Raw genomic sequence first — 26,497 nt, 5'->3', positions numbered from 1 at the left:
AAGGAGAGGAAGCGAAAGGATGCAGGGCCCTGCAGGTGTCCTTCAGCCAGCTTGGCTAATGATGAAAGATGGTGAAAGATCTTACATCACCCGCTCCGAGTCAGGATTGCCTGCTCTCACTGGGGCCTCTCACCCTCTTGGGTACCGTTCCCCTCGAATGGAGATGCCAAGCCTCGGAGGCTGTCGGATGCATCCCTTGGATGACATCCATCTTCGTTCATTGGAGGGTGCTATTGGTCCAGTTACACAGCCGGGCTTCTTGCGCACATCTGGGCTGTCTTTCTTGTTGCCAGAGGTAGTGGATCCTCCCCCTCGCACAGAGAGCAGCCGCGGAAATGCTGCTTCCAGAGCATGGGGTGGAATCTTTCATTGGTTCAGCCATGGATATCTGATAAAGAGTTGGAAGGGACCTTATAGGTCATCTAGTCCAACCCCCTGCCCAAGCAGGAGACCCTACACCATTTCTGAGAGATGGCAGTCCAGTCTCTTCTCGAAAGCCTCCAGGGATGAAGCTCCCACAACTTCCAAAGGCAACTTCTGTTCCATGGGTTGATAGTTCTCACTGTCAGGAAATTTATCCTTATTTCCAGGTCGAATCTCTCCTTGATCAGTTTCCATTCATTATTCCTTGTCTGGCTGTCAGGTGCCTTGGAAAATAGCTTGACCCCCTTCCTCCTCTCTGGGGCAGCCCCTCAAATATTGGAACGCTGCTCTCCCCTGGTCCTTCTCTTCACTAGACCAGCCATGCCCAGTTCCTGCAACCGTTCATTGTTTGTTTTAATCTCCAGTCCCCTAAATCAGAAGTTTGAGCCATTTGCCAAAATCACCGATGGCCTCTGCCGTTGACAGATGCAGAATAGAATGCAGAATAAAGCTGGAAGGGACCGTGGAGGTCTTCTAGTCTAACCCCTTTGTTCAGGCAGAAGATCCTACGCCATTTCAGACAAATGCTTGTCCAGTCTCTTTTTAAAAACCTCCAGCGATGGAGCGGCCTCAACTTCCAGAGGGAAGCCCTTCCACTGATGTAATTGTTCTCGCTGTCAGGAAGTTTTCCCTTGATTAGTTTCCATCCCTTGTTTCTTGTCCTGCCTTCAGGTGCTTTGGAGCAGAGGTCTCCAACCTTGGCAACTATTTAAGGCTTGTGGACTTCAACTCCCAGAATTCCCAGGGAGCAAAGCTGGCTGAGGAATTCTGGGAGTTGAAGTCCACAAGTCTTAAAAGTTGCCAAGATTGGAGACCTCTGCTCTGGAGAATAGGCCGCCCCCCCCTTCTTTGGGGCAGCCCCTCAAATATTGGAAGACTGCTATCACGTCTAGGAGTATGATTAAGCACTTCTAAATGCTCTATTTCAGAGCAGGATTCATCCATCGTCCCTAAATCTTCTTTATCCACTCCACATTCAAGAGTGACGTTCACATCCATCCCCCAAGTGCAAGCAGGAGGTACATGCAAGCTTTGCAGAGACATGTCTGCCAGCTCTGGAGATTTGGGGAGGGTGGGGGGACTTGTTAGTTCCCTCCCCCTTCCAACTCTGGAAAAAGGGATCTGCCCCAGCATGCGCTTGTAAACCCTTCCGGAGCCCAAAGTTGGCATGGCTTTTCTTGGGTTGATTAAAAACAGAAAAGTACAGTGAGTTGCTCTATCAGGGCTGAGGGCTCTCTGGTTATTTATTTTAGAGAGGGGTCCTCGGTGGGTTTCTTGCACGTGTTTCACTACCCAAAGCAGGTAACTGCATCGGTGCGAGAAAGGAATGGGGTTTGTGGAGCGGAGGAGGAGGGAAAAGGACTGGGTGGGGCCCATTGGTGCTCTCTGAGTTTGGATTGTTTTTTTGCAGATGTTTCCTTACCCAACTAGGTAACTAGCTAGAAGGGAGTGGGGTCTGCTTCAGGGGCGAAATGCTACCGGTTCGGACTGATTTGCTTGAACCGGTAGGAAAAAAATGCTACCGGATCGGGGAGACCGATATTTCCGATGATCAGCTGGTGCTGCACGATTTATACTCGCTCCTGCTTTCTAGCAAATTTAAATCGTGCAGCACAGCTGTTCCCCACCCCCCCCGCTGTTCTACTTACCTTTGCAGCAGTGGTGGGATTCCAAATTTTTTACTACTGGTTCTGTGGGCGTGGCTGGGTGGGCGTGGCTTGGTGGGCGTGGCAAAGGGAAGGTTACTGCAAAATCCCCATTTCCTCCCGATCAGCTGGGACTCGGGAGGCAGAGACTAGATGGGGGAAGGGTCAGTCAGAGGTGGTATTTACCGGTTCTCCAAACTACTGAAAATTTCTGCTACCGGTTCTCCAAAACTGCTGAATTACCACCTCTGCTTTGCAGACTCAGAAAAGGCTTTTTAATCCTCCTTTTTCAGCATTGCACGGTAACGCCTGCGGTGCGCATATGCGTGAAGCGCACGTTTTGGTGTGCACCGTGCATGCGTGCGCCAAGAGAACCGGTAGCAAAGCGAACCGCTAGCAGACTTCAGAGCGTTTCACCCGGGGTCTGCTCCCATTTATATACTAGTGCAGGGGTGTCAAACTTGATTTCATTGAGGGCCTCATCAGGGTTGTTCGACCCCAGGGGGGGGCCTGGGAGGGCATGGACCGGAAGGGAGGGAGCATGGCCCTCGGAGCTCGGAGGGGGCTGCAGGCGGGCCCAGTTTTCAGCTGGGATGGCCTCCTGCAGTGACAACGGAGCTCGGGTGAAGCTGCTTTTGCTGCCAGAGGCACCGCGGGCCGATCCTTCACTGTTTCCAGTGGGCCAGATCTAAGGAGTCCATAGGGCGGATGCAGCCCGCAGGCCTTGAGTTTGACACCCTTGCCCTGTCGATGTTGGTGGGAGGTGATTCCTTGATTAGCCTGTTTATCTTTTATCGTCTGAGTTGGTAGTTCCTTGTTTACTCTTTCAAGGTTCAACACTGAGGAGGCGCTCACCACATATAAACCGAGAGCAAACCCCCCCCCCGCCCTTCCCTTCTAGCACGGATGACGTTTCCTAGTTGGGTAGTGAAACGCCTGCCAAGTCTTCCCGCTTGGACTATTGCAATGCTCTCTACATGGGGCTGCCCTTGAAGTGCACCCGGAGGCTGCAGCTAGTCCAGAATGCAGCTGCGCGGGTAATAGTGGGAGCAACTCGTTGCTCCCATGTAACACCAATCCTGCCGAGTTTGGACTGGCTTCCTGTGGTCTTTCGGTGCGCTTCAAGATTTGGTTACCACCTTCAAAGCGCCCATGGCTTAGGACCCGGGTACTTACGGGACCGCCTGCTGTTACCTTATGCCTCCCACCGACCCGTACGCTCACACAGAGAGGGCCTTCTCAGGGTGCCGTCTGCCAAGCAATGTCGGTTGGCGGCCCCCAGGGGAAGATCCTTCTCTGTAGGAGCTCCTACGCTTTGGAATGAACTTCCCCCTGGCTTACGTCAAGTGCCTGATCTTCGGACCTTTCGCCGTGAGCTGAAAACGCACCTATTTATTCAAGTGGGACTGGACTGAAATTTTACTGGGGTTATTTATATTTTAAGATTTAAATTTGTTTTAAAATTTGGGCCACATTATAATATGCTTTTTAACTTTCTCTTAATGTTTATATATTGAATTTTACTTGGCTGTACACCGCCCTGAGTCCTTCGGGAGAAGGGCGGTATAAAAATCGAAATAAATAAATAAATAAATAAACCCTCAGCTACAAATATTCTCCTGAGTTCATGAGTTGTAATTTCAAACGGTCACTAAAGAAAGGGTTGTTAAGTCGAGGACTGCCTGTTTCGGATGGCATTTTTAATTCGAATAGGTTCCGTTCCCCTTCGCAGCCTTGTAAGGTTGATCAAGCTAGCGTCGAACGAAAACCCCGGAGTTGCGGGGCGGAGAAGAGAGAATAAATGGGGGCAAAAAAAGGGAATTGAAAAGGGGGCCAATCGGTAGCAACCCACTGAAGCCGGGATGCATTTCTAATTTTGGCATGCCGAGCCAGCCAAAGTAGAGGATCAGATAACAGAAGCGAGTCTGCAGTAGGCAACGATAGTAGACAGAAGTGAATTAATGCATACCAATTGAGACCCAAAGGAATACTTGCCAGAAATGTGTTATTTTAAACATTCAGAATAGACTCATCTGAAATAAATCCTGTCTCTTCACCCCCCCCCGCCCCGCCCCCCTTGCTGGGCCTGCTCCCCACTGAATTGGGTGCCAATCACACGTCTGACATCACCCCACGGAGGCAGAATGCAGGGGGGGCGGGGATATGTAGATGAGGGGGCGGGGCATCCGGTTCTCAACTCTGTAAAAAATTTGGAATAAACCAGATTTGTGCATCAGGGTTTTGTTGTTGTTGTTTTTTCCCCCCTCCGCTCGCACCTGCTAGCTAGTTTCGTTTATTTGACTTGCAAAGCGGGTAGCCTGCCTTGCATTTCGGAAGATGCCAAATCTGACTCAAGGGATCGGAATCGGGCCGCTTTTCAGATCAGGCAATCGAAATGTTAAGGGGAAGGGGAGAAGAGAAAGCTGTGGCTGAATGGTTAAGGCAGAAGATGGGGGTCTTGCATGAAGGCAAACCATGGCATTTTTATTTGGTTTCAAAAGCTGGGCGGCGCCATCTCATTTAACCATGGTTAAACAAAGGCCCAATGCACTGAGTTATCCAAAGTCAATGTTTCTTAGCAGTGGCCACTTGAAGGTGGGTGGACTTCAACTCCCAGAATTCCAGCTGGCTGGGGAATTCTGGGAGTTGAAGTTCACCCACTTTCAAGTGGCCAAGTTGACAAGCACTGTCCTGAATAAACACTATTTGGGAGACCTGGTTGCATTTGAGTGGCAATCTTATCTCCCCCACAAAAGCCCCCAGGGAAGATTGGGGCCAAGGTAAAAAGCACCCCCAAATTCACGTGCTTTTTATAGCTTAAAGATCCGTGGTTTGGATTCGGGCCCCTTCAATGGGGACCACATTCAGAGGCGCAACCGATGCGCTTCGAGGGCCCAAAATGTCAGCCCCCCCCCGGAAGGCGACTACAACCGAAGACACATCTCTCGCGCTGGCTGCGCGCCGCCATCACACATTTCCCGCCACCACCTTAGCAACAGGCAGTTTTGCTAGTTTTAATCAGCTCGAAAACTCTCGCTGCATAATTGGCGCCCGTGTGGAAGAGAACTTGATACCGATTAATTCCCCAGAGGTGGATGGAGGGGCATGCAGGTGAGCGCTACGGCATGCTTACCTTTCCCCTTTTATTCAGGGGTGAAATGCTCCTGGTTCTGACCGGATCTCGCGATCCGGTAGCGATCGTGGCCGGTGGTTCGGCGATCCGGTAGCGATCGCCGAACCACCGGCGACACCCTCCCCCTGGGGATCATTACTTCCTGGTTTTAACCAATCACTTTTAACCAGTCCTAAGTCACTTTTTTTCAGCGCCCTTGTAACTTCGAACGGTCACTAAACAAAACGGTTGTAAGTCGAGGACTACCTGTACTCTGCTCGAAGCAATACAGACCTGCTGTCATGTTCACCACTGTGTGGAGTGATATCCCTTTCTGTCTCTCCCCCCCCCCCCGCCCCCCCAAATCATTCATTTTTCCGATGGGAGGGGAGCACAAGGCAATTTATTAGTGCAGAACTAATGCAATATCGGGTTTTCAATTCAATTGTATAGAATGCGAAGGATGGGTGTTTGTGTTTTCTTTTTATAGTTATAATGTACCCTGAAGATGGCATTTAATTTCGTTGTACGAGGTGCAATGACAATAAAAGTAAACTAAACTCTCTGTGCGCCGCTGACCCGTATCGGAATAGGAGCCAAACCCGTAGAGACCATAGGAAAATGGCATTGTGCTGGCTTACAGACTTTATCTGGTTCAGCAATGGTTCTGATTTTGTGGGGAAGAATCCTGATATGCAGGTAGTCCTCGATTTATCAACCATTCGCTTAGCGACGGTTCAAAATTACAGTGGCACTGGAGGACAAAAAAAAGAGTTACAGCCAGTCTGGGCTTTGGAGGCTTTCAAGAAGGAATTGGGGCTGCCATTTGTCAGATATGGTGTAGGATCTCCTGCTTGGGCGGGGGTGGGGGTTGGACTAGATGACCTACAAGGTCCCTTCCAACTCAGTTCATCTGGAAATAATCAGTCCTCAGAATAAAAACCGCTGCAGCATCTCCACGGTCGTGGGATCCAAAAAAAAAAAAAAAAAGGCGGGGGTTTAGTAACTCAAATATATATTTATGACGATTGCAGGGTCACGTGATCACCATCTGGGACCTTCCCAGCTGGGGGGGAGCCAGATTCACTTAACGACTATATGATTCACTTAACAGCAGCATTGATTCATTTATGGCAAAAAAAATATATATAAAATTGGGGAAGACTCCCTTGGTAACTGCCTTGCTTAAGCAATGGAAATTGTGGTCGGAAGAAGGGCTGGGCTGCTGGGGGTTCGCAGGGGTTCGGGAGAACCTCTAGCTAAGAGTCTGTGCAGTTCAGAGAACCCCCAAATCCCACTCCTGGCTGGCCCACCCACCCCACCCTGCCCCTCCCAGGAGTCCACACGCAGCCCATTTTGGATGCAGGTAAGTGCAGGGCGCATGCGGAGGTTTGGGGAGGGCGAAAAACGGGTGTACCGGAAGTTCAGGCCTCCAGAGCCTGGGGAGACCGTTTTCACCCTCCCAGAGGCTCGAGGAAAGCCTCCAGAGCCCGGGGAAGGCAAAAATGCCCCCGCCATGGTGCAGGAGGCCGACTAGGCCACGCCCACCATAGCCACACCCACCCAGCCGCCGGGCAGAGAGCCCCTTGCTAAAATTTTTGAAGCCCACCCCTGGTCGTAAGCCGAGGAGGACTACCTGTATTATTTTCTTAACGGATAACGAACCTGAACCAGGTAGGGATACAGTCATGGAGAGCCCGTTATTTTGAGGGGCAGAACCGGGAACCGCGGCACAGGGATTTAAAATTTGAAATAGCAATTTTGAAAGCTTCTTGGCTTGGCTTTGGGAAAAACCGCTCTGCATAGAAACCTCAGAAAGAAGCGCCTTTTTTTTTTTTTTAACATCACTCTAAACAAGGTCAGTGAACAAGACTTAAGAAGCGCCATCTGAACAGTATGCAAAGCTGGGTTAGTTTTAAGGTGTGGGTGGGTTGGGGGGGAAACGCGGACGGGGGTGGGTGGGGATGCTGGTTGTTTTATGTAGAATGCAGCCTGTTTCCTATTTTATTATTCCAACCGGGAAACCGGAATAATTGCAATCATTCTCAATCTGCCTTTGGGAAACCCAGGCCGTTTATGCCTGTCAAGGCTCTCCAGATCTGACATTCTCCGGAAGATGCCATCTGAATGGCTGTGATTTAAATAAATAAATAATAAAAAATTGGAAGGGGGTGGGGAGGGGAAACGACAAGACTGATTTACGGCAATTTGGGAAGTTTTGAAGCCGGCGCTGTGATCTCGCAGGGGGGCTGATTGTCGCTAGATACACCGCAGCGGTTAATGCAGAGATGGAAAACCCCGTTGCCCGGTTTGGGTCCCTGTTTTTCACTGGAGGTCGCAAAACATTGGACCACGAAGAATTTAAAGGCCAGTGATGGATAAATTCCCCCCACCCCTCCCCTAAAAAAAAAAAGTGGCAGATAAGAAACTGCTGGTGGGAGGGGGTGGAGGAGGAGGAGGTGGGGCAGGGAGGAAAAAAGGGGAAAGGAAAAAGGAAGGGAGGCATATGATGGAGGAAATGGTAGGAATAATGAAGCGGAGGTAAGGAAGCGATTTAATAGGCATGGGCCCAGCAAGACAGCTTGCCGACTCAAATCTTCCATGAAAAGAACTTTGTAATGTGTGTGTGTGTGTGTGTGTGTGTGTGTGTGTGTGTGTGTGTGTGTGTGTGTGTGTGTGTGTACGCGGTGGCTCAGGGGCTAAGACGCTGAGCTTGTCGATCAAAAGGTCGGCAGTTCTGCGGTTCGAATCCCTAGTGCCGCCGCATAACGGGGTGAGCTCCCGTGACTTGTCCCAGCTTCTGCCAACTTAGCAGTTCAAAAGCACGTAAAAAATGCAAGTAGAAAAATAGGAACCACCTTTGGTGGGAAACGATAAATACAGGTAGCCCTCGGCTTACAAACAGTTTGTTTAGCGACCATTCGAAGTGACGACAGCACTGAAGAAAGCGGCTTAGGACCGCTTTTCGCAACTTACCACTGTTGCAGCATCCCCATGGTCATGTGATCAAAATTTGGCTGCTTGGCAACAGATTCATACTTACGTCCGTTGCAACATCCCGGGATTTTGTGATCCCCCCCCCTTGTGACTTTCTGACCAGCAAAGCCACTTAACAACCGTGTTATTCACTTAACAAAGGCAACGATTCCCTTAACAACGGTGGCCAGCAAGGTTGCGAAATGGGGCAAAGCTCGCATGGCGACTGCCTTGCTCTTAGCAACAGAAATGTCGGGCTCAATGGTGGTCGTAAGTCAAAGGACTACCTGTGCTATAACAAAGCTGCTGCGTCTGCATTCTGTTCCAAGGAGCTAGAACCAGATACCGCTCAGAGATTTCATTCTGCATTTCTCACCCGGGAGCCAGAAATTTCAAGACGCCGGTTTCATTCTTATAACATTGCGATTATGACGTTCAAAGTCACAATCAACAGCTGGTGGGAGAAAGGTGGGAAAGAGGTGCGATAAAACAACAAATCCCCTTCCTTGGATGCCACAAGGCTACTTCTGGTTGCTTTTCCCATTAAACCAACATTGTCTGTTAAGATCTTGGTTAGAAGAGGGGAGCCTTCATTCTAGGTGTGATGACCTGCTTCCTTGCGTGTCTGTAAAACCCCCAATTCAGAACTATCAAGTGTTTCACAACTTTTAAGACTTGTGGACTTCAACTCCCAGAATTCTGGGAGTTGAAGTCCAGATTTTTTTAAAGTTACTAAAGTTGAAAAAAAATACTGCTTTTTTTTTTTTGGTTTCCATCAATGCCACCTGCCCTAGTATTTGTGAACCAAAGACCCTCAAGAATATTTGAAGAAAGTCCAGCTGTTTGGCACGAAGCCCCTGCCCCCCCCAGGGTGCAGTCAGCCAGATGGGGCCGGCCAAGGTGACCGATGGATTTTTATGCTTTTAGAAACTTGTGTCCAAGGCTTGACAGCTGCTCCTGTTTCTTGCATTTGGGGGTTTGTAAAAAAGAGGCTCCAATGAAGGGGTTTTTTTCCCCCCTACCCTGGCATCCAGATTTTGTGGGATGTTTTAAGAAAAAGACGGACGGGGGATGTCGGATTTGGAAAAGCCTTACAGGTGACAGAATGAGAAAATTAGGTCAATTACACTCCTACAAGTGTAGTTGAAATTGGCCACATAAGGATTCCTTATACCCTGTTTCCCCGAAAATAAGAGCCAATCGGAAAATAAGTCCTAGCATGATTTTTCAGGATGCTCGTAATACAAGTCCTACCCCAAAAATAAGCCCCAGTTAAGATCATCAACCAGATGGATGCATTTAGTACCATATTTTTCCTCAAAATAAGACCTAACCAGAAAATAAGCCCTAATGAGTCTTTTGGAGCAAAAATTAATATAAGACCCGGATTTATTTTCAGAGAAACATGGTACTTGATGTTGGTTTGGGTACCAGTCCCAAAAAATTTGTCCGAACAAGTAGCTAGCAAAACCACCCTTAGCATTTATTGGTGGGGAAGGATTTTGATTTTGCACTTACAGCTAGTCCTCGACTTACAACCTTTCATTTAGTGACTGTTCAAAGTTACAACAGCGCTGACAAAAAGAGGCTTGTAACCATTTCTCACACTTATTGCAGCATCCTCAGGGTCACGAGATCAAAATTCAGACACTCGCAACTGATTCGTCTTTATGACGGCTGCAGTGTCCCCGGGGGGGGGGGTCACGTGATCCCCTTTTTGCGAATTTCCTGCAAGCAAAGTCAATGGAGAAGCCGAATTCACTTAACAACGGTGTAACTGATTTAACGCCTGCAGTGATTCACGTAACAGATGTGGCAAGAAAGATCGTAAAAAGGGACGAAGCTCACTTAACGTATTTCTCACTTAGCAGCATAAATGTTGGGCTCAATTGTGGTCGTAAGTCAAGGGCTGCCTGTATATTTGAAAGGTATATTTGAAAGGCCTGTGAGTTTTGGAGAAAACACAATCATGCAGCGGTTGAACCAAAGCACTTCTGAATTTGGAAGTTTAGAAGTTTGGGGTGCTTTTCCAAAGAGGAAAATGGCACTTCTTGTTGTTAGCTGCAAAGTCAAGTCCAATGCATCGCAACCCCATGGACAACGTTCCTCCCGGCCTTGCTGTCTTCTACCATACTTTGGAGTCCGTTGAAGCTCCCGCCGACTGCTTCAGTGACTCCATCCAGCCACCTCGTTCTCTGCCGTCCCCTTCTTCTTCTTTTGCCCTCCATCGTTCCCAGCATGAGGCTCTTCTCCAGGGAGTCCTTCCTTCTCATCAGGTGGCCAAAGGATTTGAGTTTCCTCTTCAGGATCTGGCCTTCTAAAGAGCAGTCAGGGTTGATCTCCTCTAGGACCGACTGGTTGGATGGCCTTGCAGTCCAAGGGACTCGCAGGAATCTTCTCCAGCACCAGAGTTCAAAGGCCTCCATTCTTTGGGTGCTCAGCCTTCCTTATGGTCCAACTTTCACAGCCATCCACTGCAACTATGTCCCCCCAAAAAGACTTTTCATTTCCATTTCCCCGTTCTCATCAGCCAGAACCTACAGCTCCCTCCTTTGTTGCCTTCTCTTCCTGTTCAAGAATAAAACGGGGCCATAAAGCAGACCAATTTACTGGTCTTAATTTGATCGGCTACATAAACTCCGCTAATATACCTACAAGGGTATGAAGAAGCCACTGGAGCTGGGTTAAAACCGTTAAAGCGACAGGAACCTCTTTCAGATGCAAGTGGTGGATCCAGACCTGACACCCTAAAGGGCAGAACTGGGCATTTTAAAGCCACCCCCGGAGCAAATTCTCCCCCCCCCCCCCGCCCCCAGTTTGGCTATCCCTGGGCAGGCTGCATGAGACCGATCAGAAATCAGAAATCAAATGTAAATAAATATATGCCATGCACACAACGGCCAGTATAGGGAGTTCTCAGCTTAGAAATCACAATTGAGCCCAACGTTTCCGTTGTTAAGCAAGGCGGCTGTTAAGCAAATTTCGCCCCCTTTTTACGACCTTTCTTGCCCCGGTTGTTAAGGGAATCACTGCAGTCGTTTAAATTAGTAACACGGTTGGTTCAGCGAATCTGGCTTCCCCAATGACTTTGCTTGCCGGAAGGTCGTAAATTGGGATCTCATCACATGACCCCTGGACTCTGCAACCGTCATAAATATGAAGCAGCGGCCGAACATCTGAATTCTGATCGCTTCACTACAGGGACGCTGCAACGGTCGTAACTGTGAAAATTGATCGTAAGTCACTTTTTTCAGTGCCATTGTCACTTTGGTCAGTAATTGAATGGATGTAAGTCGAGGACTACCTGTATAAAGAAATCAGATGCCCTCCTGACAGGTTGGACTTTAATTCCCCCATCACAGTAGCTTGGAGTCCAGCTTGGATGGAAACGGGGAAGTTAACAGATCAACAGAGTTGGAAGGGACCTTGCAGGTCATCTAGTCCAACCCCCTCCCTGCCCAAGCAGGAGACCCTACACCATTTCCGACCAATGACAGTCTGGTCTCTTCTTGAAAGCTTCCAGGGATGAAGGTCCCACAACTTCCGAAGGCAACTTCTGTTCCTTGGGTTGATTGTTCTCACTGTCAGGAAATTTTCTTATTTCCAGGTTGAATCTCTCCTTGATAAGTTTCCATCCATTCTTCCTTGTCTGGCCTTCAGGTGCTTTGGAAAATAGTTTGACCCCCTTCCTCCTCTCTGTGGAAGCCCCTCAGATATTGGAACTGCTCTCATGTCTCCCCTGGTCCTTCTCTTCCTTAGACTAGCTAGACAAACTTCAGTAGACTTATTTCAGATAAGTGGCTGTTCAATCTCTTCTCAGTGATGGAGTACCCACAACTTCCGGTGATAAGCAGTTCCACTGGTTAATGGAGTTTTCTGTCAGGAAATTTCTCCTTATTTCCAGGTTGAATCTCTCCTTGATCAGTTTTCATCCATGGTTCTCCAGATGGCCGCAAAAGTCCCCAACTAATTCTAGGAACTTACAAGTGTCCAGCAGATTTGCTGACTTTCTGCGGGTAGAGGGAGGGACGGCTTTGATTAAACTCCCAGTTACACGCCTACCCCCAAAAGAAGCATTCGTGTCTTGAAAAAGTGTACGAGGGGGGGGGGTTTGTCTCCGGGAGGTTGGGCACTGAGCAGGATGAGCAAGATGGCAAGCGGGGATGCAGGTTCCAATTACACATATTGTCTTGCAAGGTGTGTGCAGGTTGTGTGCATTTAGGGAATCAGCAGCCCTTTGTTTCCAACCGCCTCTGAAAGAGCAGCGAAACGGAGAGCCTGCCTATCAAAGACAATCCGAGCGGGCAAAAAAAAAAAAAAAATCTTGCCTCAAATTGAATGCTTGGCAGGGGTGTGTGTGTGTGTGTGTGTGGCTGAACTCTGGTTGAATTCAATTTTAATTTGACTGGTCTTCGTTCAGGGAAAGGTCTGGGTGTTTGCAACATGCCAAGCCATGGATTAATGTATTTATTTATTTGTAAAATTTACTAGCCGCCCATTTCGCCACACGATAAACTCTGGGCGGCTCACATTATTATTAAAGGATAAAACCGCATCGTTCATAAATGCAATACTATAAATGCTATAAAATCAACTTAGCTAAAATGATGGGGGCAGGGAATATGATGAGAGGTGGGGAGAGGGTGGGGTGGCCTGTTGTTAATCGATCAAGTACACCCAACATGAAGCCCCTTCGTTGGCAGAAGCTAGGACTTTAAGCTCTCTCAAGAGGGTTGGAGCTGATCTCACTTAATCATGGTTCACTGGAGATCCTGTAGTGGGATTGGCTTATCTTGCATCTCAGGGCTGGGTTCACACAACCGCAGGGTGCCTTAGCACAATGCCGGAACCCAGCTAGAGCAGGGGTCACCAACAGGGGTGGGCTTCAAAAATGTTAGCAAGGGGTTCTCTGCCTGGTTCCTGGGTGGGCATGGCCATGGTGGGCGTAGCCTAGTGGCCTCCTGCATCATGGCGGTGGGCGGGGAGTTTTTGTCCTCCCCGGGCTCTGGAGGGTTTCCTTGAGCCTCCTGGAGGGCGAAAACAGCCTTCCAGGCTCTGGAGGCCAGAAACGGGCCCATTTCCAGCCTTCCCGAACTTCCAGTAGATCTGTTTTTCACCCTCCATGCGCGCCCTGCACTTACCTGCATCCAAAACGGGCCACGTGGGGATTCTGGAAGGGGCGGGGTGAGCGTGGCCAGCCAAGAGTAGGATTTGGGGGTTCTCCAAACTGCACAGAATCTTAGCTAGAGGTTCCCGCAAACCCCCAGCAGCCCACCCCGGTCCCCAACCCCTGGGCCGCAACCCACTAGGGGGCCTTGACCTGTCCAGAACCGAGCCAGAGAAGTGGTGGGTGAGCGCACGAACATCCCCGTTTGCGAGATTGGCATGCATGTCTGCCCGCCGCTCGTGCAAATGGACCTGTGGGCATGGGCGCATGTGCCCATCGCTCACACACACCCATCCCCTCTTTTCCCACTCCCACCCCCGGTCCACAAAGCCAGAAAGATTGGGGAACTCTGAGCTTGAGGATTTTGGTCCTCAGTTGGACCAGGAAGAGAACCGTTAGGTATTCTCATTTTCCCTCTTCCCCATGATCTCCGAAAGACGATCTAGGGCTAACTGTAGAAACTTGACTCTTCCTGCAGGTCCAAAAGGCTTCACCCTGGGACGGCCAAAGGCACCGGGCGCCATGGCGACGGCATCGCCGACAGCCGCCGTGGTGACCGCCACCGTGGTGACCACGGCGGCCGCCATGGACTTGCGTGACTGGATCTTCCTTTGCTACGGGCTGGTGGCCTTTTTGAGCGAGGTGATTGACAGCACGACCTGCCCCTCTGTCTGCCGGTGTGACAACGGTTTCATCTACTGCAACGACCGGGGCCTCACCTCCATCCCGGCTGACATTCCGGATGATGCCACCACCCTCTATCTGCAGAATAATCAGATCAATAACGCGGGGATCCCTTCTAGTTTGAAGAAGAAACTCAATGTTCAGGTGAGCCGGACGAGAGGGGATGAGGTGGAGAAGGAGGTTTAGGGGGCAATAATGATTCCGTTTCTGAGGGGTTGTTGGCGCTCTCTGCGCTTGGTGGTTTTTCTGCAGACGTTTCATGACCTAACTAGGTAACATCATCAGTGCTAGAAGGGAGTGCAGTTAATGGAGAGGAAGAAGAGGAGGAGGAGAAGAAAGAGAAGAAGGAGAAAGAGAAGGATTGTGGGGTCCCTGGTGCTCTCTGAGCTTGATGGTTTGCTTTCAGACATTTCATGACCCAACTAGGTAACATCATCAATGCTGAAGGGAATGGACTTTGCTCTCATTTTGTATACTAGTGGCTTGCCCTGTCCGCTGTGGTGGTGGTGGGGTGTTCTTGGTGGTTCCATGATTAGGCTGTGGTTTACTGTTAGCTTGTTTGTCTGAGTTGGTAGTTTCTTGATTGGGATATCAGTGGTGTTTTATTGGGGTGTGTTAATCTCATGAGCAGAGACTAACACCAAGATTAACATTGGACCAACAACCAGGAAGCAGAGTGGAGAGACAGAATGCTAGAGGCCTTCCACTCTGTCCTCCCGCAAATTGTACTTCTAAAACAAGGTTAGCTTTGGACAATCTAGAACCCTGCTTATTTCTAACTCAAGTCAAGTTTTCGAAATTGGGTACCCTATAATCTTCTCCCTTTCCGCCATGCTGAATATCCAATTCCTCTGATTCCCGGCAGGTCATCTACCTCTATGAAAATGATCTGGACGAGTTCCCCATCAACCTGCCCCGCTCACTGAAGGAGCTGCATCTGCAGGACAACAATGTGCGTACCATCGCCCGGGACTCCCTGGCCAGGATCCCTCTGCTGGAGAAGCTACACTTGGACGACAATTCCGTCTCTACTGTCAGCATCGAAGATGACGCCTTCGCCGACAGCACCCGCCTCAAGCTGCTCTTCCTCTCCCGCAACCATCTCAGCAGCATCCCTTCCGGGCTGCCACGCACCCTGGAGGAACTTCGCCTGGATGACAACCGCATCTCCACCATTCCCCTCCATGCCTTCAAAGGCCTCAATAGCTTGCGGCGTTTGGTGCTGGATGGCAACCTGCTCGCCAACCAGCGCATCGCGGACGACACGTTCAGCCGCCTGCAGAACCTTAGTGAGCTCTCGCTGGTGCGCAACTCCCTGGCGGCCCCGCCGCTCAACCTGCCCAGCGCCCACCTGCAGAAGCTGTACCTGCAGGACAATGCCATCAGCCACATCCCGTACAACACCCTTTCCAAGATGAGGGAGCTGGAGAAGCTTGACCTGTCCAACAACAACCTGACCACTCTGCCCAAGGGCCTCTTTGATGACCTGGACAGCCTCTCCCAGCTCCTGCTGAGGAACAACCCGTGGTATTGCAGCTGTAACCTCATGTGGCTGAGGGACTGGGTCAAAGCCCGAGTGGCGGTGGTCAATGTCAGAGGACTGATGTGCCAAGGGCCTGACCGGGTCAGAGGGATGGCCATCAAAGACATCACCAACGAGATGGACGAGTGCTTTGAAGTCAGCCAGCAAAGCAACTCGGCAGTGGTGGCCAAAACGACGGCCAGTAACGCTGCCGTTACCACCCCGCAGGGCTCCCTTTTTACCCTCAAAGCCAAACGCCCAGGCCTCCAGCTGCCCGATTCCAACATCGACTATCCAATGGCCACCGGGTCAGGAGCCAAAACCCTGGTGCTGAACGTCAAACCGCTGACCGCCGACAGCATCCGCATCAGCTGGAAGGCATCCCTCCCGGCGGCCTCCTTCCGCCTCAGCTGGTTGCGCCTGGGTCACAGCCCGGCCGTCGGCTCTATCACTGAGACGCTGGTGCAAGGTGACAAGACCGAGTACCTCCTGACCGCCCTGGAGCCCAAATCCACCTACATCATTTGCATGGTCACCATGGAGACAGGCAACACCTACATCCCCGACGAGAGTCCCGTGTGCGCCAAAGCCGAGACAGCCGATGTGTACAGTCCCACCACCACCCTCAACCATGAGCAAAACCTGGACCCCATGGCTGGGCTACCCCTGGCAGGGATCATTGGCGGAGCGGTGGCCTTGGTCTTCCTCTTCCTGGTCATGGCCGCCATTTGCTGGTACGTCCACCGGACCGGGGAGCTGCTGACGCACGAGCGAGGCAGCCGGAAGAAGGACGACTACATGGAGTCAGGCACCAAGAAAGACAACTCTATCTTGGAGATCCGAGGGCCCGGCTTGCAAATGATCCCCATCAACCCTCACCGGGCAAAGGAAGAGTACGTCATCCACACCATATTCCCTTCCAACGGAACCAGCCTTTACAAAAGTACCCACACAATTGGCTACGGCACAACTCGGGGATACAGAGAAGGGGGCATCCCAGATGTAGACTATGCCTATACATGATGCAAAGGTTTTCCCCTCCTTCCAGATGCATCGTGTCGCCCACCCCGTGCCCACACTCCGCACTCCCCCATTTTTACCCCCTCCCCAATCTCTCTCCTCTCACATACACACACACACACAGAGACGCACACACACACAGGTTTGGGCTTGGATCGGTTCTTTGGTTGGGTGGTTTTATTTTTTTTGCCGAGAAGGAAAAGAAACACCGACTTTACATTTTCCGAGCCGAACCCGCTGGAACCGAAGGGGAGGGGAAGGGAAGCGAATTTTACAAACCAACCTTATTTTGTAGGGGAGGGGAAGACAAACAAAACCCACACAGCGTACACAAAAGCAAGTTTTGAAAAGTAGATACGGAGGGGGACGAAAAGACCTAATTTATATTTAATATCCCAGATTTAAACAAACAAACAAAGGAAAAAGGAGCAATCGGGAGGAACCATCATGAATGAACGTTCAGTTTTATTGGGGTTTGTGGTGGGCCTTTTCCCCGCGAGGGGGGTAGAAGGGAACGGGGAAGATTCTAGAGGAAGGCAGAAATGATACTGAGGATCAAAAAAAAAAAAATTGCTACCTGTTTTATCTTTCTTCCTGTATAAATCTTTCTATTTTGTTCAGGGGTTAGATTATAAAAAAAAAGAAAGAAAAATCGACACACTTGTCGTGATGGCTAAACTGTCAAATGTTCTGGAGGATGTGTGGGAAGATTGTTCTTGTTTTGCACCCCATAATTCTGCTTTCCTTACAGGTTCTGGATTTATTGTGCAAAATCAAGAAACAATACAGTTCGGGGGAGGTTCTCTCCGCCCCGTTTCCCCCCCCCCCAATTTTTCTTTTGGGGGGGGGTTTCCTGAAAAGTCGCTCTTTGTCACAATTCAAGAACCTTCTGGTTGTGTTCTTCTGGTCAATGCGGCTTTGCTGATAAAGCTGTCCATCATTACCTCCTCCTCACACCCAGCTATCTCTTGGGACAGTTCATCGAGACGATTCTCTTCGTAGAAATAAACTCACCGTGTAGCTCCTGAGTTTTTAGCAAAAAAAGAAAAGAAAAGAAAAAAGGAAGAAACTGATATGTGAAGATGGGACAGGCCAGCAGCGTCTTCCAACCAGCAAGATAATCAAACCTTCCATGGTGGGGGAGGGGGGGAGAGGAGGGGCTCTGAACTCCCAACGAATCTCAGGTTCACATGTGAATGGTTTTTCAGATGTTAAGGAAAGGGGGAGAGAAAATGTGATTTTTGTGGTCCAAAGCCTTTGGCATCAGCTCAAAAGACCAGCCAGGTTGTTCTCGTGGGCAGTTTCCCAGGGATGGTTCAAAAGTCTTAACCTCAGTATTCGCTAACTTGAGGAGAATTGGGGGGGGAAAAAGAAGGTCTAATTGTAGATCTAGGTGGTTCCCCGATAGTTGCCGTGATCTCCAGGCCACCTCAACGCAAGGATCCAGTCTCTTCAATCCAACTTTGGGACTCATCAAACCCAACGTGACCGCCACCTTCTCGCCTTCCGAGGTCGTCCCGCCTTTTGAAGTTCTCGCGTTAGGAGGAGGAGGAGCTTCAGGCAAGAGGCAAGCCCACGCGGCTGCCATTTTCTCAGTTGTACCAACCAATTTGGATCGCTCTTTCGGATTCAGGGCAGCGGCTTGTTTTTTTTTCCCTCCAGAGCAAATCTGGAGGCTCAAAAAAATAAAAAAAAATGCAGAATTACTGTAGCAAAAGATCAGGAGGCTGAAAAGTCGGTTAGATTCAAAACAACTGTCTATCTTGGGGAGGGTGGCCCGATTTATAATGCGGTTGCAGTGAGGAGGAAGATGGAATTGGTGAAGTTGAGAGCAATGGATTAGGAGCAAGCCAAGATTCAGCGTTATCTGTCAACACTTAGCGCAGGGGTCTCCAACCTTGGTCCCTTTAAGACTTGTGGACTTCAACTCCCAGAGTTCCTCAGCCAGCTGGCTGAGGGACTCTGGGAGTTGAAGTCCACAAGTCTTAAAGGGACCAAGGTTGGAGACCCCTGACTTAGCGGAATAATGGAAGGCACGTTGGAGGTCTTCTAGCCCAACTCCCCTGCTCAAGCAGGAAACCCTAGACTTGTGATGGCGAACCTATGACTCGCGTGCCAGAGGTGGCACACAAAGCCCTCTCTGTGGGCACATGCGCTGTCACCAGCTGCTCTCCTGGTTTCTGGCACACCGGCCAGCTGGTCTTTGTGGGCGCCAGAGCACCGGAAAACAGCCCAAAACCAGGCCGTTTTCTGGCCATTTTCAGGGCAAAAACGGTCCCAAAACTAGCCTGAAAATAGCCCAGAAAACAGCCCACAAAATGACCCAAAAAATAGGCGTGTGCGCACCACACACACAAAGGCGCACACAAAGACCAGCTAGCCATGCGCACATGGATGTGCCAGAAACCCCAGCTGGTTCTTCAGGTTTCTGGCGCTCCTACGCAACGTTGGGCATTTGGTGCCAAAAATGTTCACCATCACTGCCCTAGACCATTTCAGACAAAGTGGCCACTGAAGTAGGACAAAGTACTTGAACTTGATCTGTTGGATTTTGTGCGCACCGCTGACGGGCTGAGCTCCGAGAATGGGCCATGCGCATGTGCAAAGTTTTTGAGTTTGGTCTCCTAGCATTGCCGGAGAAAATTTTTTAGTTGTGCAGAGGTGGCCAAGGACAATTAGGGAAGCGCATGGAAAGCCAAGGCTAAAATTGTCTGATGGACTGACTGCTGGTCTGAGTCACTGTAGGGTCTGGTTCCCACTAAGCCCCAAGGTGGCCTTTCCTGATCTACAGGTAGTCCTCGACTTACGACCACAAGGGAGCCCCAGTTTTCTGCTGCTGAGCGAGACACGTGTTGAATGAGTTTTTTGCTCCGTTTCACGACTTTTCTTGCCGCCGTCGTTAAGGGAATCGCCGCCGTCGTTAAGTCACACGGTTGTTAAGCGAACCTGGCTTTCCCCATTGACTTGGCTGGTCAGAAGGTCGCCAAAGGGGAAATCTCGTAACTCCGGGACATGCGACCGTCGTAAATATGAGTCCGTTGCCAAGTTTCTGAATTTCGATCACGTGACCGAGGGGGGATGCTGAAACGGTCGTTAAGTGCGAAAAACGGTCCCAAGTCACTTTTTCCAGTGCTGTTGTCACTTCGGTCACTCAATGAATTGTCATAAGTCGAGGACTACTTGTACTATCTCCAGATGTTTTCAGATGGGACTTAAAACTCAGCATTCCTAGCGCGCCTGCCTGGCCAAATTCTCGAGATGTAACCCAACATATCCGGGAAGGTTAGGAGTGGCTGGTAGAGTCTGCAGTGGGGGTAGAAAGGACAGAGCGAGAGAAACCAAGCGAGAGAGAGAGAGAGAGATTTTGGATGAAGGCCAAAATGACCACTGTGGTCTCAATGAAAAAGGATCCTTTCGCCATCTCTCCCTCCCCTCCCACTCTGAAAATAATAATGCAATGCATAAATGAGAATTGGCAGAGAAAAATGCCAAGGACTCCCATGGAAATCAAAGGCCCCATGGAAAGGCAAGACTGTCGTATAGTTTCCAGCCAAGTGTTTGGGGCAAAAGTAGACCGATCCTGCCAAAGGCTCGACTCGCTCATTTTTTTTTCCTGCTGGAAATGAGTACCACAAAAGCCGTTTCCAGGCAGGCGTGGGTTGAAGGTCCTCTGCCAGCCTTCCCATGGAGTTGACTCCGTGTCCACGGATGGTGGCATCGAACCAGCTTGCAAAAAAAGGTGGCTCTAAAATAATCAGCGCTCCCCTGACAAATTAAATCCAATTAAGGTGTCACTTAAATACACACAGCCTTGCGCGCGTTACCATGGGAGGAGGCAGAGGGAACACCCTTGCGTGAATACAAGGCTGCGAATTTTTTTTTTTTTAAAAAAAACCCTTTTAAATTTCAAGTCAGTGGAATTAAGTAGCTGAGTGGGGACTGAGCGTCAATAAAATCTGGCGGGGTGGGAGAGAGAGGAAAAACGACGACCTCCACTAAGATGTTAAGCACTGTCTGAAAAATTTAAAGTGACATGGAAGGGAAGAGAGGAAAAAAACCATAAAAATTCAACAGATGGGAGGATATAATGGGAGAACATGCCTACATGGGTTTCCTCCTCTCAATTTGCAATGCATGGCTAGCAGGGGAATTCTGGGCGTTGAAGTCCACAAGTCTGAAAAGTTTGGAAACCCCTATTAGGACGCCAAAGTGCTCCTGGTAGCTTGAGATACAGGATGGTTCCTTCTGCAATTTTTTCCAAAGGCAACTGGACTTTTCTTGGTTGGTTGGTTTGTTTTTTTCTTTGAAAACATTTTGCTTCTCCATGCAAGAAGTTCTAACTGGTGGGGAATGGAAAGGTTTATATTTCTTCGCCCAGAGAGAGCTAAGCACCAACCTTCAGTGCTAACAACCAAATGACTCCAAAGCAGTGGCAAAATCCAGTTTTTTTTAAACTACCGGTTCTGTGGGTGTAGCTTGGTGGGCATGGCAGGGGAAGGATACTTCAAAATCTCCATTCCCTCCTCATTCCAGGGGAAGGATACTGCAAAATCTCCATTCCCGCCCCACTCCAGGGGAAGGATACTGCAAAATCTCCATTCCCACCCCACTCCAGGGGAAGGATACTGCAAAATCTCCATTCCCACCCCACTCTGGGGCCAGCCAGAGGTGGTATTTGCTGGTTCTCCAAACTGCTCAAAATTTCCGCTTACTGGTTCTCCAGAACCTGTCAGAACCTGCCGATTTCAACCTTGCTCCAAAGTGGATGAGAAGACAAAAGTTTCCAAAGGAAGGGGGGGGGGAAACCAAAAAAATTCAGTTGCCTTTTGGAAAAAGCACCTTTGGGACAAGCATGACTTGAATCCGGGGGGGGGGGTGTCTCCAAACTTGGTCGCTTTCAGACTTGTGGACTTCAACTCCCAGAATTCCTCTGGCTGGGGAATTCTGAGAACTGAACTCCACCCATCTTAAAGTGGCCAAGGTTTGGGAACTATTGCTTTAAAATCAGGTACCCCTTCACTGCCTTGCCAAGCCAATGCATTTGGTTTTCAAGATGTAAGCAGCCCCCCCCCCCGCCCCCAATAATGTGGGTGAAGAAGATGAAGGAATCCAGGGAAGTCTTATCAGGAAGAAGAGGAGGCTGGGTTGGTGAGCGCCTTGTTTTAAACACCCACCGTGAGAAAAACACACAAACAAGCTGGGAGGAGGATGGAGAAGAAATGGCTCCAGGCTAGCTACTATTTATCCGCTAAACATCGCTTAGCCTAATCAGGGCCTGGGACCCAAAGTGCTGCTCTCACCTCCTGCAAAGTGTAATTTTATTAAGTGCTTAACTCCGTTCCCGGCAAACCGAGATAATGTGAGCAGGCTCTCGGGGAGCTAGCGTTTAGCACAAGGCAAAGTCAAGAAATAAAATTAAAATAAAAAAACACACAACCCGTGCTTTCTCCCCCCCCCCACACCCCCCCCAAAAAAAAGCCTCTTCCCTATCTCCCATTAATTCAGGTGATTTTTGACGGGGCACTGGTATATGCCGTGGCAAGCAAATTGCAGCTCGGCTTTGTAAAGTTTGCATTTTAGGAGACGGGTTTCTATTTATGTTTGTCTTGAAAACAGCAAGCTAGAGAAAAAGGTCCCGGAGTTGCATCTGAACCAAGATCAAGTTTTTTGACCAACCAGGTTTTGTTTTTTTTAATTAGGACTACTACAGCATCTGTGTTCATTGGCTAAGTTAGCTGGAGCTGAAAGGAGTTTGATCAGGAGGGTGTCACAGACCTGGATCAGGCAAAACATCCAATGGTTCCTTATTTCCGGACCTTAAGTGGCCAGTCCTGAACTTACAACCCATTCGTTTAGTAACCGAAGTTACAACAGCACTAACAAAAAAAAAGTGATTTATGACCATTTTCCACACTTACGACCGTTGCAGCATCCCCGTGCCCATCACGTGATCAAAATGCAGCCGCTTGGCAACTGGCTCACAGTTATGACGGTCGCAATGTCCGGGGGGGGGTGTCACATGATCCCCTTTTGCGACCTTCTGACAAGCCAGGTCAAATGGGGGAAGCCGCATTGACTTAACGACTGGGTGACTAACTTAACTGCAGTGATTCGCTTAACAAGGGTGGCAAGAAAGGTCGTAAAATGGGTGGGGGAGGACTTGCAGAACAACTGTCTTGCTTAACGACAGAAATGTTGGGCTTAGTTGTGGCCGTAAGGCAAGGACTGACTGCACCCTTGATGTGAGGAAGGAACAAGTTCCCCACAAACTTTTATTTAGAGAAGCAAAACTGCACCAGGGGTACCCAGCGGAGTTGGGAAGACACAGAGAGGGAGGCAGGAAATGCAAAGGAGAGGGTGAGTCGGAAGGGAAGGGGGGTGTCCTTATTAAAAAGTTCCCCCACCCACTCTTTTGCAGTCTGAATATTTCAAACATCCCCAGTAATGCTGGCCGATGCTCACCCGTTTGCCCTGTCCGTCCCCATCAAAGTGAGCGGCTATTTTGGGCTTCCTGCTCGCTTATAGTGAAAAAAAAAGAATACAATGGCCTCCTTTTCCACCTGCTTGTCTGAGATAATGTTTTTGGGAAGAGACAAAGCTGGAAAATGTTTCCCGTTTCTCCCCCCACGTCTTCCTTTCCATTCGGACGTCCGCGCCCGACCAAATTCGTTTCTCTTTCTTCCACCTTCTTGGCCCGCACCTCAAACCCCATTTTGAAAGTTTTAATCGGGGGGGGGGGTGTCCAGCACGTGGCCATAAAATGCACTCTCCCACCCCCATTGCATGATGTCATTCCACCCCACGGACTGTTGATGCTCCAAAACCCTCTGTCCATCCATCAAACGTTCATCTACACGCACACATATATATTTATATCTGGCGGTTCCAATAATGTGATCCCTGATGGATGGTGAGGAGCTAGCTTGCAATTGATGACTTGCCAATTAAAATAATAATAATTTAGGTCAGCCCGGTTTTGCTATCCTCCCAAATGCCCTCTGAGGGCCGGGGATTATGGAAACTAGACTCCAGGGCCACAGGTTGGGGTGGTCCGCCCCAGTCTCTGATGTTCTTCTGTTCGCCCCTTGGCAAGGGTCTTATCGGTACTCGACAGCTGGGCTAAAATGTCTTTGTTCAGATAGTGTTTCAGTCCTGCAGCATCAGCCTTTGGCACGGGATGGACAATCTGTTTGACAAACGGCCTTTTTTTAAATAAAAATAAAAATAAAACAAAACGCCACCTTTGGCTTTTCCAGCACATCCTTCTTGGCAAGCGGGGCTCCATTCAGCCTACGCAGAAAAGAGAATCCAGGAGCTCTTTGCAATGGTTAATTTCTTTTTTAAGGCTCAGGAGAGGCGCAAAAGGTGGCATTTGCTGATCAGGGAAACGCAGAAGGGTGACTTCTGAAAATAGCAAGGGCTGCGACACGCAGGACTAAAAACCTGACTAGAAAAAGACACAGGTATACATAGGAACGCTTCGGTGAGTTTCCGATCCTTGTACAAAGCGTGACAGGTAGAGAAATTCAGTCTTGCCGCCCTATAATGTTCCATTAGGATGTTTGAGTTTTCATTTGGCCAGGAGTAGGAGGGGGAGTGTGCCCTTCCCACTGTGGGTGAACTACAATTCCCAGCATCCTTCTCTATGGGCCCTTCCTTGCTGGATTTATTGGAAGTGGCCAACTGAGTTCACATCTGGAAGAACACAAGCTTCCCCTGAGTGTCCAAAGCAGATGTCTCAACCTTGGGAACTTTTAAGATGGGTGGGCCAACTCCCAGAATTCCCCAGACACCATAGCTGGCTGGGGAATTCTGGGAGTTGAAATCCACTGATCTTAAAAAGTTCCCAAGATTGAGAAACGCTGGATTTTTGTCCTGTAGCGCTGATAACATGTGGTAGAACAGCCCTTCCGCTTAGCCTGTGGTCATCTAATCTTTTGAAAATGGATTTGGCCTGGTTTGATCTGTCAACCCCTCCCCATATTCATCAGGTTCAGAATGTCCAAGCCTTCCTCCTTGTCCCCATAGTAGGTCTTTTCCCTTATGGCACTCCTGGATATTGAGAACTTGACCTGTGTGACTCAGACCGGTAGTCCAACTGGTGCCTTTGAGGATGGAACCCATCTTCCAAGGGATCAACCATCCGGTACCAGCAGCCAGCGTGGTGGATACAGATGGAAGGAACCAGTGATAAGGAACAAAGAATGAAAGATGGTCTTGTCCTCTACAAGATATGGTGGGGAAGCCAAGGTTGGCGTGTTGCAGATCTTTGGCTTCTAGTTCGAAGCGACTTCTCTTGACCACAAAGGGGGTCCATTGAGGCGTGGTTGGTATAATCTGTCAAGTCAAAGGGTACCTTTCCATTAGGCGGGATCTCCTTTCCCAGAGCTCCAGGGTCAGGCTGAGAAAGAAAGAGGGAGGGGAATGCTGAGGAACACCAACCGTTGGTGATGTTCTCCAATACAAGACAGGACTAACCCAGTTTCGTCCAGAATATCTGCACAGAACATCCCTGATTGCTGGTTTGTTGAATTCTACTCTTCTGGGAGGTATTTTGACGGTTGCCGAAACCAACTTCCCGGAGAATTCTCTGGATATGGCCTCAACTCCAAAGGGACCATCATCTCCATCTCCACCTTAGTACCTTCAGGTGTCTTCACATCCACCCCAGACAAGTGAACCGCGCACAGCTCTGTTGCATGTTCCAGTTGGCGAGAATTCGAGCCTTGTCCAATCTGGCCCAGAGTTCCAGGTTGTCCAGAAGTCCATCTTGGGAGAGATGCCTTTATTAGACCCACAGATGAACCCTTCCGAAGCCAACCCATAAAGTTCCTGTCGAGATGCAGCTTGTTGTGACTTTCCCAGGTCTCTTGATTCCTCCTGACGGAATTGGAGTTTACAGAAGTCAAGGCAGGTGCCCTAAATTCCAAGAAACCACCATCTTTTCCCATCATCCCTGATTTGAGAAGAGCTAAAGGTTTTCAGCGAAGGGTACAGACTTAGCCCCAACGAGTGGTGGAAATGGCGATAGTGAGAGACTACCGTTGAAAAGAGAGAGGACATCAATGGCCACATGGGATTTAATCTAAAGGTTTTTTAAAAAAGCCTTTTGAAAAACTGTCCGGGATTCATGGTTGGCCAGCATCAGTTTTTAAAAAAAAAAAAAAAAAAGACAAATTGGGACACGGGAGCTTTGTCCCGCTCACCACTGCCTCTCTCGATCCAGCTATTCTTGCACCAGTTCCCAAGCTGAGTCTCTATTCTGAACTCTCTACAGCCAAACTAAGGGTGTTTATTTTATTTTATTTTTCTGTTGAAAACCCCCCTTCCCACCCCTCCCTCTTTTCTTGACTTCAGAGAAACCAAAGTGCTCTCTTTGGCGCACCCTTTGGCCTCCGCCTCTGCCTCCTCCTCCTCCTCGTTTTAGGTGCCTTGAAAATTTTCAAATATTTAAAAAAAAAAATGAATGTCTCGCAAATTCTCTTAGTCCTTTTTTTCCTCCCCTCCGTTTTTCATAGAAAAACAAAACAAAAAAAAGTACAAGTTTAAAAAATTAATTATTAAAAATAAAGAAACAAAAAAAAAAGCAGAGAGTTTTCCTTATTTGGCGGGGTGAGGCGGGGTGGAATAAAATGGGGAAAAGTTTAATTTTGACAGCCAGTTTCATGATAGGACTAGTCCAGTGGTCTGCAAACTTGGCTCTTTTAGGACTTGTGGACTTCAACTCTCAGAGTTCTGGGAGACTTGTGGACTTCAACTCTGGGAGTTGAAGTCCACAAGTCTTAAAAGAGCCAAGTTTGCAGACCACAGGACTAGGCACAGACTCAGTTGATCTTCTGGTGAGAATTGTAAGCACCCAAATTTTGCTAGATTCATCCCTTGTTATTTTAGACAGGGGTCACATTAAAACAACCCGTCCATCAAGATTTATTATGTAACCCATGATT

The 26,497-nt window shown here is 49.2% G+C and overlaps 2 protein-coding genes across 4 annotated transcripts in view; one reads left to right on the top strand and one right to left on the bottom strand.

The window, feature by feature from the left end:
- Positions 1-18,478, top strand: part of FLRT1 (fibronectin leucine rich transmembrane protein 1) — a 29,192-nt gene extending 10,714 nt beyond the window's left edge. Inside the window, exons 2-3 of the mRNA XM_058159919.1 lie at positions 13,803-14,152; positions 14,874-18,478. Coding sequence (XP_058015902.1) covers positions 13,803-14,152; positions 14,874-16,553 — 2,030 coding nt within the window. The 3' untranslated portion in view covers positions 16,554-18,478. The remainder of the gene's footprint in view (positions 1-13,802; positions 14,153-14,873) is intronic.
- MACROD1 (mono-ADP ribosylhydrolase 1) overlaps positions 1-26,497 on the bottom strand; it is a 236,417-nt gene that overhangs the window by 184,481 nt on the left and 25,439 nt on the right. The gene's annotated exons all lie outside the window — the stretch shown is intronic.

This window comes from Ahaetulla prasina, chromosome 17 (assembly GCF_028640845.1).
Source record: "Ahaetulla prasina isolate Xishuangbanna chromosome 17, ASM2864084v1, whole genome shotgun sequence".
NCBI lineage: Eukaryota > Metazoa > Chordata > Lepidosauria > Squamata > Colubridae > Ahaetulla > Ahaetulla prasina.
The sequence above is the reverse complement of the archived record's forward strand: the minus strand, read 5'-3'. Positions and strand labels throughout refer to the sequence as shown.